We start from the raw sequence: 14,992 nt of genomic DNA, 5'->3' as shown, positions 1-14,992 counted from the left end.
ATACGGTAAATAACTGTACATAACTTATGGTGAAAATCGGTTCCATGTAAAATCCCCTCAAAATTCAAGAGGATATTCCTTCCGTCTAGAGAGAAATAGGTTTAATCTGCAGAGATAAAAATGCTTCTTCACCGAAAGAACTGTGAATCTGTGGAGTAGCCTACCCCAGAAGCTGGCTAGATGACTATGGCACCCGTGCATTTCACTCCAAAATATTTAACAACATAATAAAATGAAATGCAAAGGAGGCAAAATACTCTGTATTAGATACATAATACAGAAACTTCTAATGAAAATGAAATGAGTCAGATATATTTGTGAGTTCTCAGCAGGTTTTCCTTAATTATATAAGATGCAATTTCAGCACAAGGCTCTAAATATTGTAATTTTCTCTTCTTTTTTGTTTGTAAGCTCATTTCACCAGAAGAATTGTTGGCCACAACTCATTCCATATAGCAATGCAGATATGTAATAAGTTATGTGCTTTTCATATCGCTGACTGCTAAATATTCTGCTACAAGGTAACAAAACTTTCAGTAAAGTGTCTTTTGCAATTTCCAGTTTACTCAGTGATATCATTATCATTCTAGGACTGGCTGGAAAAGAAGAAAATATTTCTTCATGAACTGCAGAAAATAAAAAAGACAGAAGAGCAACTTCAGAAAGAAAAAGCGAGACAGGTAATCTATTGTTCCTAAAGGTCTGCTGTACCTAAAAAGAGAACCCAAGGCTGTTTGGGCCAAAATATTGCCTTTTATTGCTTCTATTCCCTGTTGTCAGTAAAGATGACATTTTCACTTCAGCCGGCTGTATTACTTTTTTGATTATACACTGAGATTTTTTTTTTTAATAGGAATCTTCACAAACAATACCATATGAACAAAATATCCCATATATATATATAGATAGGGAATAAGTGATCACTGGAAGTCCTACTGATCAACAGAATGAATATCCCTTTTGTGATTAGAATGGTAGTGGGTATGAATAATCACTGTTCAGTTTAGTTCTGTAGGACTGATGTAGATAGCCGTGTATGGAGCACCATCAGTGTCATAGAAGTAATGGAAATGCTAGTTACATGCTTCTGGTGATCAATAGGGTTTCCAGCGTTGTGACTCACAGTGATCAAACCCTTATTCTTTTTCTTATGGTAGAGTTGGAAGGGACCTCAAGGGCCATCGGGTCCAACCCCCTGCGAGTGCAGGTTTTCCTAAATCATCCCAGCTATATGTTTATCCAGATTCGGCTTGAAGATTTCCATTGATGGAGCGCCCACCACCTCCCGTGGCAGCCTATTCCACTCTCTCACTACCCTCACTGTCAGAAAGTTTTTCCTAATGTCTAATCTGTATCTCTTTCCCTTTAGTTTCATCCCATTGCTTCTTGTACTTCCTTGTGCTAATGAGAATAGGGTAGATCCCTCTGCACTGTGACTACCTTTCAGATATTTGTAGACTGCTATTAAATCTCCCCTCAGCCTTCTCGTCTGCAAACTAAACAATCCCAGTTCTTTTAGCCGCTCCTCATAGAACATGGTTTGCAGACCTTCCACCATTTTGGTTGCTCTTCTCTGGACTTGCTCCAATATATCGATGTCTTTCTTGAATTGAGGCGCCCAGAACTGTACACAGTATTCCAGGTGTGGTCTGACCAGGGAAGAATACAGCGGAATAATGACCTCTCTTGATCTAGATTCAATGCTTGTCTTAATACATCCCAGAATTTTATTAGCCTTTTTTGCAGCAGCACCGCACTGTTGGCTCATGTTGAATAGTGTGATCTACTATTATGCCCTGGTTACTATTATTCCCTGGTTACTTCCTCTGGATTTTTTTTTTTCAAACTGGATCTGGGTGTTCTAGGCTGGTTCCAAACTCTTAGTCACGTGATCGGAACCAGTGTCAATCTCTTTCTCTTTTCCCTCTTTTTCATGTATAGTATAGAGACTGTAAGACTATAGTAATGCCAGCCCCATAGCACAAGTAACAAGGAGTGAATACTGGAGAGGAAAGAGAAGGAACCCTGCTCAGAACCAGCCGTGGAGAAATTAAATTAAGCAAGACAATCTACCTTGACTAGTCCTTTAATCCCCCATTAAAAAAAAAAAAAAAAAAAAAATGAAATAAATAAATATAAAAATTAATGTATAATGTATTTTATATAATATTATAAATTACACTTAAATAGCAGAAATTATTCATTGGAATATATTGAAATATCTGAAAAGCTACAAATAATTTTTCACAAGAATTTAACCGTTTTCTTGCCAAGGACGTAGCTCTACGTCCTCCCAGGGTGTCACTTGCCTAGCCGAGGACTTAGCTGCTACGTCCTTAATTCTAATGCCCATATCTCTGGACTCGTTTGGACTATGAAGATAATTTTAGATTCATTTTAAAGATGAGAATCTCATCTTTAAGATGATACCAAGTTCTTCATGTTAACCCTTACTGTGCCAAAGCAATTCACTGTTGAATACGCTATTGGGGATTGAGATCTCATTGAAGATCTCAATTTCCCGACAGCATATTTAACAGCAATTCGCTAAAAATCTGTAAGGGCTATTATAAAGATCTTCTCATCTTTAAAATGAATCTAAAATTATCTTCATAGCCCAAACGAATCCTGAGATACAGGACTTTAAAGTGTCCCCGTCCCCCCCTCCTGTCTCCAAAAGCATTAGTGAAACAGAAAGGGGGGAGGAGGAGCAGCGTGTACAGAGACAGAGAAGCATCTTTTCTGTCCCTGTGCACAACCTGTATGTGACCCCCAGGAGAGGAGGAGAAGGGATTCAGTCCCTCCCCCCCCCCCCCTCCTGTCAATCAGAGCGCATACTGTACTTTGATTGTCACATAAAGGTATAATATAATTCCCCCTGAGCTTTACTAGTGGAGTATTCTTATGTTATAGCCTCTAAACATAACCAGGAAGTTTAGTGGCGCTTACCATTAGACATTAGACCTTAGACATTTACCATTATCCAGGTCACAGCGGCAAAAAAAAGTCACACCAAACACTTACACAACATATACACAATATCATGAATAAAGTTTACATTTCACCCAATCCCTGTCCTGTCCATACCTGAGCTTTCTACAGTAAACTACATCTCTAGCGATTGTATAGATTGCTAAAATTTTTATAGGGGGATGGAAAATAATATTTTTATATAAAGTCCTATTTAATTTGCATGCACAAAATGGGATGGTGCATTTCTGTGATTTTGGTGTAAATATATACATGTGTGGTATGTTGGACTCCTCACATATTGTAGTTTTTTAGAAAGTACATTGTGTTTGCAGAAAGGGATTGTTTGAGCCGCACTTTACTGGCAAATTTGAATAGCAATCTCTGTTTGCCGCAACGTTGCATGAAGGTGGTTGTATATATGAAACATTAAGTTGTGTTTTTATATACGGTATACGGTATATACGGTATGCTGTGCAATCTCAAAAAAGTTAGATTTTGGTATCACTGTCACAGTTTGGTAGGTGCAGTATAGCTTTTTAACATATTAGTGAATAACTGCAAAATCCTGCCTCTCTTCTGTATTCATGTTTTTGAGAGCCCGAGCTCTTGTCGTAGTTGATGTTTGTGGTACATATAGTATATATACACTATAAGCTATTATTTTAAATGTATTTTGTTTATGAATGTGAGATTGAACATGGGTTTTAGGTGCAAATATGTGGTTTAGTGCATTTTTTTCAACAAATATTTTGTGTTTGTCACAAAGTTGCATGAAGGTGGATGTGGCTATTGATGGCCCATTGAGACATATGTAATCTTCAGTTTGCCTACTTTTAAAAAATATATAGGGTTTAGGGGTTCACTTACTGTTCATTGTGTGTAATTCCCTACATTTTATAGGATGATACTTTTTAACATTTCTAGCTTCAAAGCAGATTTTTGTTCCTTCCAGTTCTAGCGACTTTCTGAAGACACGTCCATGCGGGTGTAGGCCATAGTGATATGAATGAACTCTGCACATGTCGAACTCTTATTTTTAGGAGGTTTTGTGCATATAATTTATTGTTTGGTTTCCACATTTAACAACTAATATACATTTATTTGCATTTTTTCATAAAACATTCAAGTAAAATAAAAATTGCATGAAGGTGCCTGTTCGTATACCGGACCAAGTGGCATTGAGACAATGCTGCAGGTGTCTACTTTAACCCCTTCCCGACATCCGCCGTAATAGTATGGCGCTGCCGGGAAGGACTTAACCTGTGTGCGCACCATGCCCTCCGAGTGTCAGCCGTATGTTACGGCTGACAATGACCTGTAACACCCGCGGTTGCAACCGGGTCTGATCGCGGGTGTTAACCCCTGAGATGCCGGCGGTCAAACATGACCGCCGGAATCTCAGGGGTTTTGGTATATTATGGTGCCGATTGGAACCCCCCACGACGGTTTCGGGGGTTGCAGGTGTTGGTAATGGGCGGTCTGACTATCTGTATGCAATGCACATCATTTCAAACTTTATAAAATGCATATTTTTCAAAATTTCCATCAAATTTCCTATTGTTTCATAATTAAACACAAAACATATCAACCAAAATTTACTACTAACATGAAGTACAATGTGTTACGAAAAAACAGTCTCAAAATCACTTTGGTAAATTAAAGCATTCCAAAGTTATTGCCATATAAATTGACACATGTCAGTTTTGAAAAATCGAGCGTGGTCAGGAAGTCAAAAAGTGTCATTGGCGGGAAGGGGTTACGAAAATATATAGGTATGGGGGGGGGGGTTGGATGATTTTTTAATGTTGCAATTTAGCTTTGATTTATCCATCTCAAAACTGTGAAAATCGCTCTGGCTACTGGAGGTGCAAAATTTCCAGACACCCTTGGCAGTGAAAGGGTTAAAATAAAGTTTCATGTTTTAATTCACATCTATTATTTAATTTCTGAAATATCCAGTATTCCACAGAAATTATACAACACATCCTCCATTTTATGCCTTGCTCACCACTTCCTATGGAGCGAGCTGCATCGAGCATGTTTCAGCCCAACATACAGACCTAGGCAAGCTTCAGCCTTACATACAGTTTTCTGGCGTGAATTATACAGGGAATCCCCAGTCCCCGATTGGCGGAGATTTCCATTCCACTAGTGCACACATTTTTTAAGAGGCTGGAGCCTCTTGGTGGAGCAGACGATCCGTGTGCTTGTTGGGTTCTTTATTAAGACTCTTAATAAGTAAGATAAGTCTTAATAAATCTGCCCCAATGTGGTTATGTCTTGCAGTGATGGCCTAAAGGGAACATAACCTGTGAATGACGTATAACAGCCACCCAAACAAGTACCGTATTTTTCGGACTATAAGACGCACTTTTTTTCCCCAAAATTTGGGGGGAAAAGAAGGGTGCGTCTTATAGTCTGAATGTGGCGCCTGGCATCCGCTGTAATAGAGAGGCGGAAGCCGGCAAGTGATAGACGCCGGGGCCTGAGACATCGCTGCGCTCCTCTGCCCTGCATGAAGCCAGCAGCGGGAGGAGTGATGCTATTCCGCTCCTCCGTGCCCCCGCCGCTGGCTTCATGCAGGGCAGAGGATCGTAGCGATGTCTCAGGCCCCGGCGTCTATCCCTCCCCGGCATCCGCCTCTCTAGTACAGCGGATGCCGGGTCAGTATCCGTGGCCCCTTCTCCCCCGGGGCCGGTCCCCACCGGCCCCGTACCTGTGAAGTTGCAGGCCGGCTCCTGCGCAGCGATATCGCAGGAGCCGACCTGTTCGGGTGACAGCCGGGAGCCTAATGAGGCTCCCAGGCCTGTCACTGCTATATATTAGTATTGCGGCTGGGTCTATGACCAGCCGTAATACTAATAGACAGAATGTCCTATAGACGGCAATACACTTGTATTGCCGTCTATGGGACTTGCGATCAAGTGACCGCAGGTTCAAGCCCCCGGGGGGGAATAAAATAGTAAAAAAAAAAAAAAAGCTTTAAAAATATGAAATAAATAAAAGTTCTAAATCACCTTCTGTTTTTTTTTCAATACAAGGTGATCTAAGCAATAGATATCCCCCAAAATGGTATAACTAAAAAGTACAGCTGGCCCCGCAAAAAAAACGCTCTATGCATCCCCGTACAGCTGCAGGGTCACCTGTCAATGTGGCCTTGCAGCTGTTGCAAAACTACAACTCCCATATATTAAATATTTTACCAGTTTTTGCTTCAAAATTTTTTTTCCCTATTTTCCTCCTCTAAAACCTAGGTGCGTCTTAGTCCAGTGCGGTAGTTTCCTATGAAGCATTTATTATGCGCTTATTTCTACTGCTTTCTCCTTGAGATGTAGAATCAGCCCAACTTACTCATATCGGTATCTCTTATAGAAGAAAATGTTTAAGAACCGCACACGTGCTCCTCCCTCTCTACTGCCACCCAGATACCGTTACTGTACCCATCTTTACACTACAAATACTGCAAAGCACATATAGCTGAAATACAATAAAGTATCCTTTTCTTTTATGTTTACGCCTGCAGGAAAACTCTATGAAAAAAGAAGACGCAAAGGCAGCTTTTATGGCTTGGAAAGCAGAGAAAAATAAGGAAATAAAACAAAGTCTAAAAAAGCAAAAAAATGAAGAAAAGAAAAAGATGGAAGAAGTTCATGACATTGCACGTAGAAAGGAGGAATGCAGGATGGTACATTATTATTTTTATTGATTTATAGTTTATGATGTGCCTATAAATAGTACATGTATAACTCAGGGCTCCTGAGTGCAGGGACTCGGGGCTAGCATCAGACGTCATGGACTTTCCTCAGGTTTGTGGAGGTTTCTGTCCAAAATGAAAATTTGCTGGATAACCAGTTTTGTTTACGTAGTATTGTAGATAAGTATTCTGTTATATAACTTTCTTCTTTTTCCCTTCTGTATGTGGTGAAAACTCAGCGCTGTCAGACTACTAAGTCGATGGATCTTTCAGAAACAGCAAGACACTTTGAAACAAAATTGAAAGAGTCACCCATAGCTAAAGTCAGACTTCACTTCACGTCTTACTGTTATTTTTTAAGAGCAGTAGTCTCATGGGCTGTGATAGACAACTCTTCCACTAGTTTTGATATATCCCCCCTGCCGTGAATTAAGCTGAGAATAGCCTACAAAGCCTTTCGTTTTATATATATACACTCACCGGCCACTTTATTAGGTACACCTGTCCAACTGCTCGTTAGCACTTAATTTCTAATCAGCCAATCATATGGCGGCAACTCTCTCATATTTAGGCTTGTAGACATGGTCAAGACAATCTCCTGCAGTTCAAACCGAGCATCAGTATGGGGAAGAAAGGTGATTTGAGTGCCTTTGAACGTGGCATGGTTGTTGGTTCCAGAAGGGCTGGTCTGAGTATTTCAGAAACTGCTGATCTACTGGGATTTTCACGCACAACCATCTCTAGGGTTTACAGAGAATGGTCCGAAAAAGAAAAAACATCCAGTGAGCGGCAGTTCTGTGGGCGGAAATGCGTTGTTGATGCCAGAGGTCAGAGGAGAATGGCCAGACTGGTTCGAGCTGATACAAAAGGCAACAGTGACTCAAATAGCCACCCGTTACAACCAAGGTAGCCAGAAGAGCATCTCTGAACGCACAGTACGTCGAACTTTGAGGCAGATGGGCTACAGCAGCAGAAGACCACACCGGGTGCCACTCCTTTCAGCTAAGAACAGGAAACTGAGGCTACAATTTGCACAAGCTCATCGAAATTGGACAATTGAAGATTGGAAAAACGTTGCCTGGTCTGATGAGTCTCGATTTCTGCTGCGACATTCGGATGGTAGGGTCAGAATTTGGCGTCAACAACATGAAAGCATGGATCCATCCTGCCTTGTATCAACGGTTCAGGCTGGTGGTGGTGGTGTCATGGTGTGGGGAATATTTTCTTGGCACTCTTTGGGCCCCTTGGTACCAATTGAGCATCGTTGCAACGCCAAAGCCTACCTGAGTATTGTTGCTGACCATGTCCATCCCTTTATGACCACAATGTACCCAACATCTGATGGCTACTTTCAGCAGGATAATGCGCCATGTCATAAAGCTGGAATCATCTCAGACTGGTTTCTTGAACATGACAATGAGTTCACTGTACTCCAATGGCCTCCACAGTCACCAGATCTCAATCCAATAGAGCAACTTTGGGATGTGGTGGAACGGGAGATTCGCATCATGGATGTGCAGCCGACAAATCTGCAGCAACTGTGTGATGCCATCATGTCAATATGGACCAAAATCTCTGAGGAATGCTTCCAGCACCTTGTTGAATCTATGCCACGAAGAATTGAGGCAGTTCTGAAGGCAAAAGGGGGTCCAACCCGTTACTAGCATGGTGTACCTAATAAAGTGGCCGGTGAGTGTATATATATCTCAAAATGAGTTTGTCTGTCTGTACTTTATGTGCGACCAAATGACAGGATTGATCTTCTTCACCCAATTTGGCACACAGGTACATCAGATGTCCAGGAAGTTTTTAGACTGTGACTCAGGTCTCTAGGATGTACCATTACTGAGATACAGTATCCCAAAAAAACCGTCATTATCCATTAGAAGTCTTTCACTCATATTTCACTGCCATATGCCATACACAAGGTCAAATGTTCCCTATTAGCCAATAAAAGCTCGCAGGCACTTAGTCTCTACATACACACAGCTTTACTCCAGGTTTCCATAACAACCCAACCATTTGTCTTCACTGCTGTATGTCAGCTTAAAGACATTGGCGCTGTGGATAACATTGTTATTGTTACTCCAATGGCCTCCACAGTCACCAGATCTCAATCCAATAGAGCATCTTTGGGATGTGGTGGAACGGGAGATTCGCATCATGGATGTGCAGCCGACAAATCTGCGGCAACTGTGTGATGCCATCATGTCAATATGGACCAAAATCTCTGAGGAATGCTTCCAGCACCTTGTTGAATCTATGCCACGAAGAATTGAGGCAGTTCTGAAGGCAAAAGGGGGTCCAACCCGTTACTAGCATGGTGTACCTAATAAAGTGGCCGGTGAGTGTATATGTATATATATATATATATATATATATATATATATATATATATAAAAAATTCTTTAAATGTAGATTGTGAGCCCCACATAGAGCTCATAGTGTACATTTTTCCCTATCAGTATGTCTTTTTTTGGAATATGGGATGGAAATCCATGCAAACACGGAGAGAAAATACAAAATCCTTGCAGATGGTTTTCTGCCCTTGGCGGGATTTGAGCACCAGGACTCCAGCGCTGCAAGGCTGCAGTGCTAACCACTGAGCCACCGTGTGGCCCCCTTTCTTTATATTTTATATCCACTTATATGTTTAATGAGCCTTCTGTATCGTCCTCATATATCACCCCATAGCATAGCAACAAGACATTAAGTTTCCTGTAAGGCACATTACCTCAGACACACATTAATACATCAGGCCCCATATGATTTTACGTTGCCTTCTAGCTCTAGACTTAATAGTGACCTAGATTTAAGTACTATGAAATTATTGTGCCTGATCATCTGCTACCTTCCCAGTAGAATGTCATCTTTCTCCATTAACAAACCATATAGAGAGGTTAGAGGAAACTTTGTCGGATCATTTTATCTGTCTATACAGATGGCTCAACACTTAAAGAGGTTGTCTGAGCATTTTTAATTTTTTAACCCCTTCCCGCCGATGGCATTTTTTGATTTTCGTTTTTCGTTTTTGACTCCCCTCCTTCTAAACCCCATAACTTTTTTATTTCTCTGCTCCCAGAGTCATATGAGGTCTTAATTTTTGCGGGACAATTTTTTCTTCATGATGCCACCATTAATTATTCTGTATAATGTACTGGGAAGCAGGAAAAAAAATTCAGAATGGGGTGGATTTGAAGAAAAAATGCATTTCTGCGACTTTCTTACGGGCTTTGGTTTTACGGCGTTCACTGTGCAGCCAAAATGACATGTCCCCTGTATTCTGTGTTTCGGTACGGTTCCAGGGATACCAAATTTCTATGGTTTTATTTACATTTTGACCCCTAAAAAAAATTCCAAAACGGTGTTAAAATTTTTTTTTTCTAAAAGTCGCCATATTCCGACGGCCGTAACTTTTTTATACATAGGTGTACGGGGATGCATAGGGCGTCTTTTTTTGCGGGGCCGGGTGTACTTTTTAGTTCTACCATTTTCGGGAAATGTTATTGCTTTGATCACTTTTTATTCAAATTTTTATCAGAATTAAAACAGTGAAAAAACAGCGGTTTGGCACTTTTGACTATTTTTCCTGCTACGGCGTTTACTGAACAGGAAAAATATTTTTATAGATTTGTAGAGCGGGCGATTTCGGACGCGGGGATACCTAACATGTATATGTTTCACAGTTTTTAACTACTTTTATATTTGTTCTAGGGAAAGGGGGGTGATTTGAACTTTTAATACTTTTTATATTTTTTTATATTTTTTTTTACTTTTTTTTTTTATTTATTTTTTTGCATTTATTAGACCCCCTAGGGGTGTTGAACCCCAGGGGGTCTGATCACTAATGCAATGCATTACAATGCTAATGCATTGCAATGCATTGCAAAAAATCATCATCTCTTTTGCAGGCTGTATACACCAGCCTGCAAAAGAGAGAATTTGCAGACTGGCTGGGAGCCCTTAACAAGGCTCCCGGCTGTCATGGCAACGGGGGGTCGGCCCTGGAGCATGCTCCAGGAGCCGGCGATCCCTGCCAAAATGGCGGCGCCCATGCGCCGCCGGGAAGATGGCGCCTCCGGCGCCTTTGACAGCGGCGCCGGAGGGGTTAATGCCTCCGATCGGTCCGGGGGCCGATCGGAGGCATTAGAGCCGGTTGTCTACTGCTTAAAGCAGTAGACACCCGGCGGCTATGACGGCCGCCCGGCTCCCGGGCGGTCGCCATAGTTACAGACCCGACACGCGCCGTACTATTACGGCGCATGTCGGGAAGGGGTTAATTTAATTTTTTAAAGATATGCCAGGGAAGGTGAAAAAAAATAAATAAAAAATAGTACTCGCTTCTCCTGTTGCTAGAGTGACTCTGGCACCTCCGTTTACTTCAATGTGAGTACCTGAGATAGCCAAGAGCTGTCTGTATATCTCTAGCCCTCCTGATGGGAGGACCAACTGTTACCAATACCATCCAGTCCTGCCCACATTCAGTCTGGCTAAGTTCAGGTTGACTATAGTGCATGTGAAAGGTCCATGTCAGTTTACTTTGTGGGACAACCCCTTTAAAGCAACCCTCAAGTTGACAATATAAGAGTCATAATAACTTTCCATAATAAATGGTTAGCTACGCAATGCCCACCTTTTTAATGTTTCTGGTACAGTTTATCTGACTCCCAGATTGCTCTTCTTAAATTACTCTATGCACAATGTTGCATAGAGTTCTATTGGGAGGCTTTTTTTGGAGGCTGATTTTGAGGCTAATTCAGCCTCAAAATCAGCGCCAAAAAACTGTGTGCACTGACCCTTAGTAAAGGTTGTAAAAACATATATGTAGCAAAATAGCTCTATTATTTATTAAAGCAGCTGTTTTTCTCTATTTTTAGGCTTTTGAGAAATGGCGGGAGACTAAGGAAGTATACTTAAAGGAAAAGGTCCTGAAAGAAAAGCACACTGAAAAGGAGAAGAAGGAAAAAGAACAGAAAGCTGTCATGACGAAGAAAAAGATAAACTCATCTGCATTTGAAAGATGGTAATTTTTTTTTTTTTTTTACAAATTCCTAACAAATGGCCTTGCTACAGTCTAAAGTACTGTTTTTCAACTTGTATTACATGTACCCCAGGGGGTACGCTATGTAGTTTCAGGAGGTATAAATCATGTCTTTTTTTTTTTTTAATTCAAAAACTTTTATTGGGATTTTTTCAAGTTTTACACAATATACAAGGGGGAGGGGGGACAGGGAAGGGACAGGGGCAAGGGAACAAAAAGAGAAAGGGAGGGGAGGGGTGAGGTGCGGAAGGGGAACAATAAATACAAGACAAGAACAATGCAGTTACAAGAACATAAACTGCAAAACATATGTCTAAACAGCAATTGTATGCCTGGTTGTAGATTAAGCGAATAAAGACAAATAAAATAAACGCAGGTTTCATGAATACTCAATCTTTAAAAGTGTACGGTCTGAAAAAGAAATACCATCCTCTCTAGGAAGGGGAGGGAAGCTTACCAAGGAGGAGTACGGGAATTGAAAGCCGGGGGGAGGGAGGGGGAGAGAAAGAGAAGGTTCCAGGTACCCAAGAGACAGATAGGGGCTATAAGCGCTACAGAAGTAAAGATGTGGACCCTAGCCGCTGCCAATATGATCATGGCTCATTCACATGGGGTGCGTCCTTCTCCAATGTGCATGCCAAGGGTCCCAGATCTTAACATATTTGTCATGTGTTCGTGCGGACCAACTTAACAGCTCTTCCAATCTGGCAATCTCGTGAATTGTGTTCTCCCACAATGCAAGCGGAGGAGCAAGGGTTTGTAACCAGTACCGCGGCACCAGGAGTTTGGCCGCTGCCAGAAGATGTGTGACTAGCAAGTCTATTGTCGGATTGTATGTCGCATTCGGTTGGTAAAGAAACAACGCTTCCGGCGTTAAATCGATGGGTGTGCCGGTAATCCGTTCAATTTTCTCAGCGATAGCCTCCCAGAATTCTGCTATTATCGGACAGTCCCACCAAATGTGTAGGTAGGAACCTACATGTTTTAGGCACCTCCAACATAATGGAGTGTCACTAAGTCCACGTCTGACCAGTCCCTCTGGGGATCTGTACCACCTCGACAGGATCTTAAAGGAATTTTCTTTTAGTCGAACACAGGTGGAGAAGCCTTGAGAGTTGCGTAAAGCACGATCAACTTCTTCTTGAGACAACATTATATTCAGGTCTTTCTCCCAGGTGGTCATATAGGCCGGTTTATAGCTGGAAGGAGGGGATATAAACCTGTGTAGGAGAGAGGAGACTTTCCGTAACATCTTTGTCTGAGATGTTAGCAGCTTCTCAAAGGGAGTCAGTTGAACTCTTAAGTTTGGGGAATCATTCAATTTGTTGAGAACAAATCTGACGTGTTCTTTATGAAGGAAAGAGCACCGTGGGAGCTGAGGTATGGATGTCGGGTCTGTCGTGATCTGTTTCAGGTCTTCATCCCACAGATCTCTCAAGCTAAGTGCGCGGAGTGAATTCCATACTGATGCGTATTGGCGATGTTGATCCCCCAAATAAGAAGGCAACAGTGCTACTGGTAAAAGGGGGGACGGTTCTGGGGCCAGAGTCGGACCCAACATCTTCCAGGTTTCAAAGGCACCCCTGAACATCGGATTTTTGGTGTCTGGGTGAGAGGGCGTCTTCCTGGGGAGCCACAAATCGTTAAGTTGAGTGGGGGAGAGAGTAATCGTAGAGACTGTGATTGGAAAGAGTAGATGGGCCCACCAACGAAGTTGAGTCGTTCGATAATACAGCTGGGCGTCCGGCAGCCCAATCCCACCTTGAGATCTAGGTTTGACTAAAAGAGACCAAGCTAGTCTGGGAGGTTTATGACTCCATATGAATTTGGTGAATATACAGCGTAGGGTCTTGAAGAAGTCTTTGGGCAGGTAGATGGGGAGCATGCTGAGTTTATATGTAAGTTTAGGAAACAAGTAAGTTTGGATAAGCGTTTTTCTCCCAAACCAGGACAGAGGTAGATGTTGGTAGGAATCTAAGTCCTTCTTAAATTGGGCCAGCAAGGGGTGAAAGTTCTTCATATAGAGATCTTCAAGTCTGGGAGTAAGGTGAACCCCCAGGTACTTGATAGAAGAGGTCGCCCATTGGAACGGAGTACTAGCCTTCAAGGCTTCTGCTCTTTTTTGAGGCAAAGAAACGTTCAGGATTTCTGACTTCTCCAAATTCGCCTTATATCCGGATAGATTCCCATATTCCGACAACACCACTGCAATCCGGGGAAGGGCAACCTCAGGGTTTGAGACCACAAAAAGAACGTCATCCGCGAAAGCCGTAGCTGACGTGTAAGTGCTTCCAGACTGCATCCCTTGAATATTCGAATCCTTCCTGATCCTCGATAGGAGTGTCTCCAGAACAAGAACAAATAACGTTGGGGACAATGGGCATCCCTGTCTGGTTCCATTCCGTATCTGGAAGGCGTCCGACAGGGTCCCGTTCACCTTAAGCCTGGCATAAGGATTGTTGTATAAGGTGAAGATGGCATCCACAAACGAAGAGGGAAACTTGAACTTCAGTAGAGTTGCTCTCATGAAATCCCAAGAGACCCTGTCGAACGCCTTTTCCGCATCCACTCCCAAAAGAAGTAACGGCACATTCTCTTTCCTTGCCTTATATATCAGTGGGAGAAGGCGTGCGGTGTTATCCTTTCCTTCACGACCAATAATAAAGCCCGACTGTTCCGGGTCTACCAGTTCAGGTATCAGTGGTTTCATTCTCAATGCAAGGACCTTGGCCCATATTTTTAGATCCAGATTCAGCAAGGAGATGGGTCTATAATTGCCACAAGAGGTGAGGTCTCGTCCCTCTTTAGGAATTAACGCTATGTGTGCCTCAAGAGTTTGGGATGGCAAGGAGGCTCCAGTCAGGAGAGTGTTGCACATCCTTGCCAAATGAGGGATCAGAATGGATTTGAACTTGACATAGTAGATTAAGGGCAGACCATCCGGTCCTGGGCTCTTTCCCGCAGGAAAACTGTCAAGGACTTCTACTAATTCCTCATGAGAGATAGGGTCCATCAGTGAGTCTGTTTGTTCAGGTGATAATTCCGGTAAGGCTAAGTTGTCTAGGAAAGCAGTTACTAAAGTATTCCTATCTGGACGTAGGCAAGGATCGGCCTGAGCGTCAAGGTTGTACAAAGTCGAATAAAACTTCACAAATTCATTCGCAATCTCTGAAGTGATAGATGTGGAGGTGTTATTCCCAACACGAATATTCGCTATATACGATTTTTGTTTAGCTTTGTGAATGAGTGAGGACATAAGTCGACTACCCTTGTTTCCGTGGGCA

The 14,992-nt window shown here is 42.2% G+C and overlaps 1 protein-coding gene across 3 annotated transcripts in view; it reads left to right on the top strand.

Annotated features, from left to right (window-relative positions):
- The window catches only part of MAP9 (microtubule associated protein 9), an 80,598-nt gene that overhangs the window by 52,295 nt on the left and 13,311 nt on the right, over window positions 1-14,992 (top strand). For all 3 annotated transcript variants that reach the window (XM_075257435.1, XM_075257429.1, XM_075257444.1), the window contains exons 10-12: window positions 591-680; window positions 6,497-6,658; window positions 11,545-11,690. In XM_075257435.1, the coding sequence (XP_075113536.1) occupies window positions 591-680; window positions 6,497-6,658; window positions 11,545-11,690 (398 nt within the window). The remainder of the gene's footprint in view (window positions 1-590; window positions 681-6,496; window positions 6,659-11,544; window positions 11,691-14,992) is intronic.

This window comes from Leptodactylus fuscus, chromosome 1 (assembly GCF_031893055.1).
Source record: "Leptodactylus fuscus isolate aLepFus1 chromosome 1, aLepFus1.hap2, whole genome shotgun sequence".
In the NCBI taxonomy this organism is placed as follows: Eukaryota; Metazoa; Chordata; class Amphibia; order Anura; family Leptodactylidae; genus Leptodactylus; species Leptodactylus fuscus.
The sequence above is the reverse complement of the archived record's forward strand: the minus strand, read 5'-3'. Positions and strand labels throughout refer to the sequence as shown.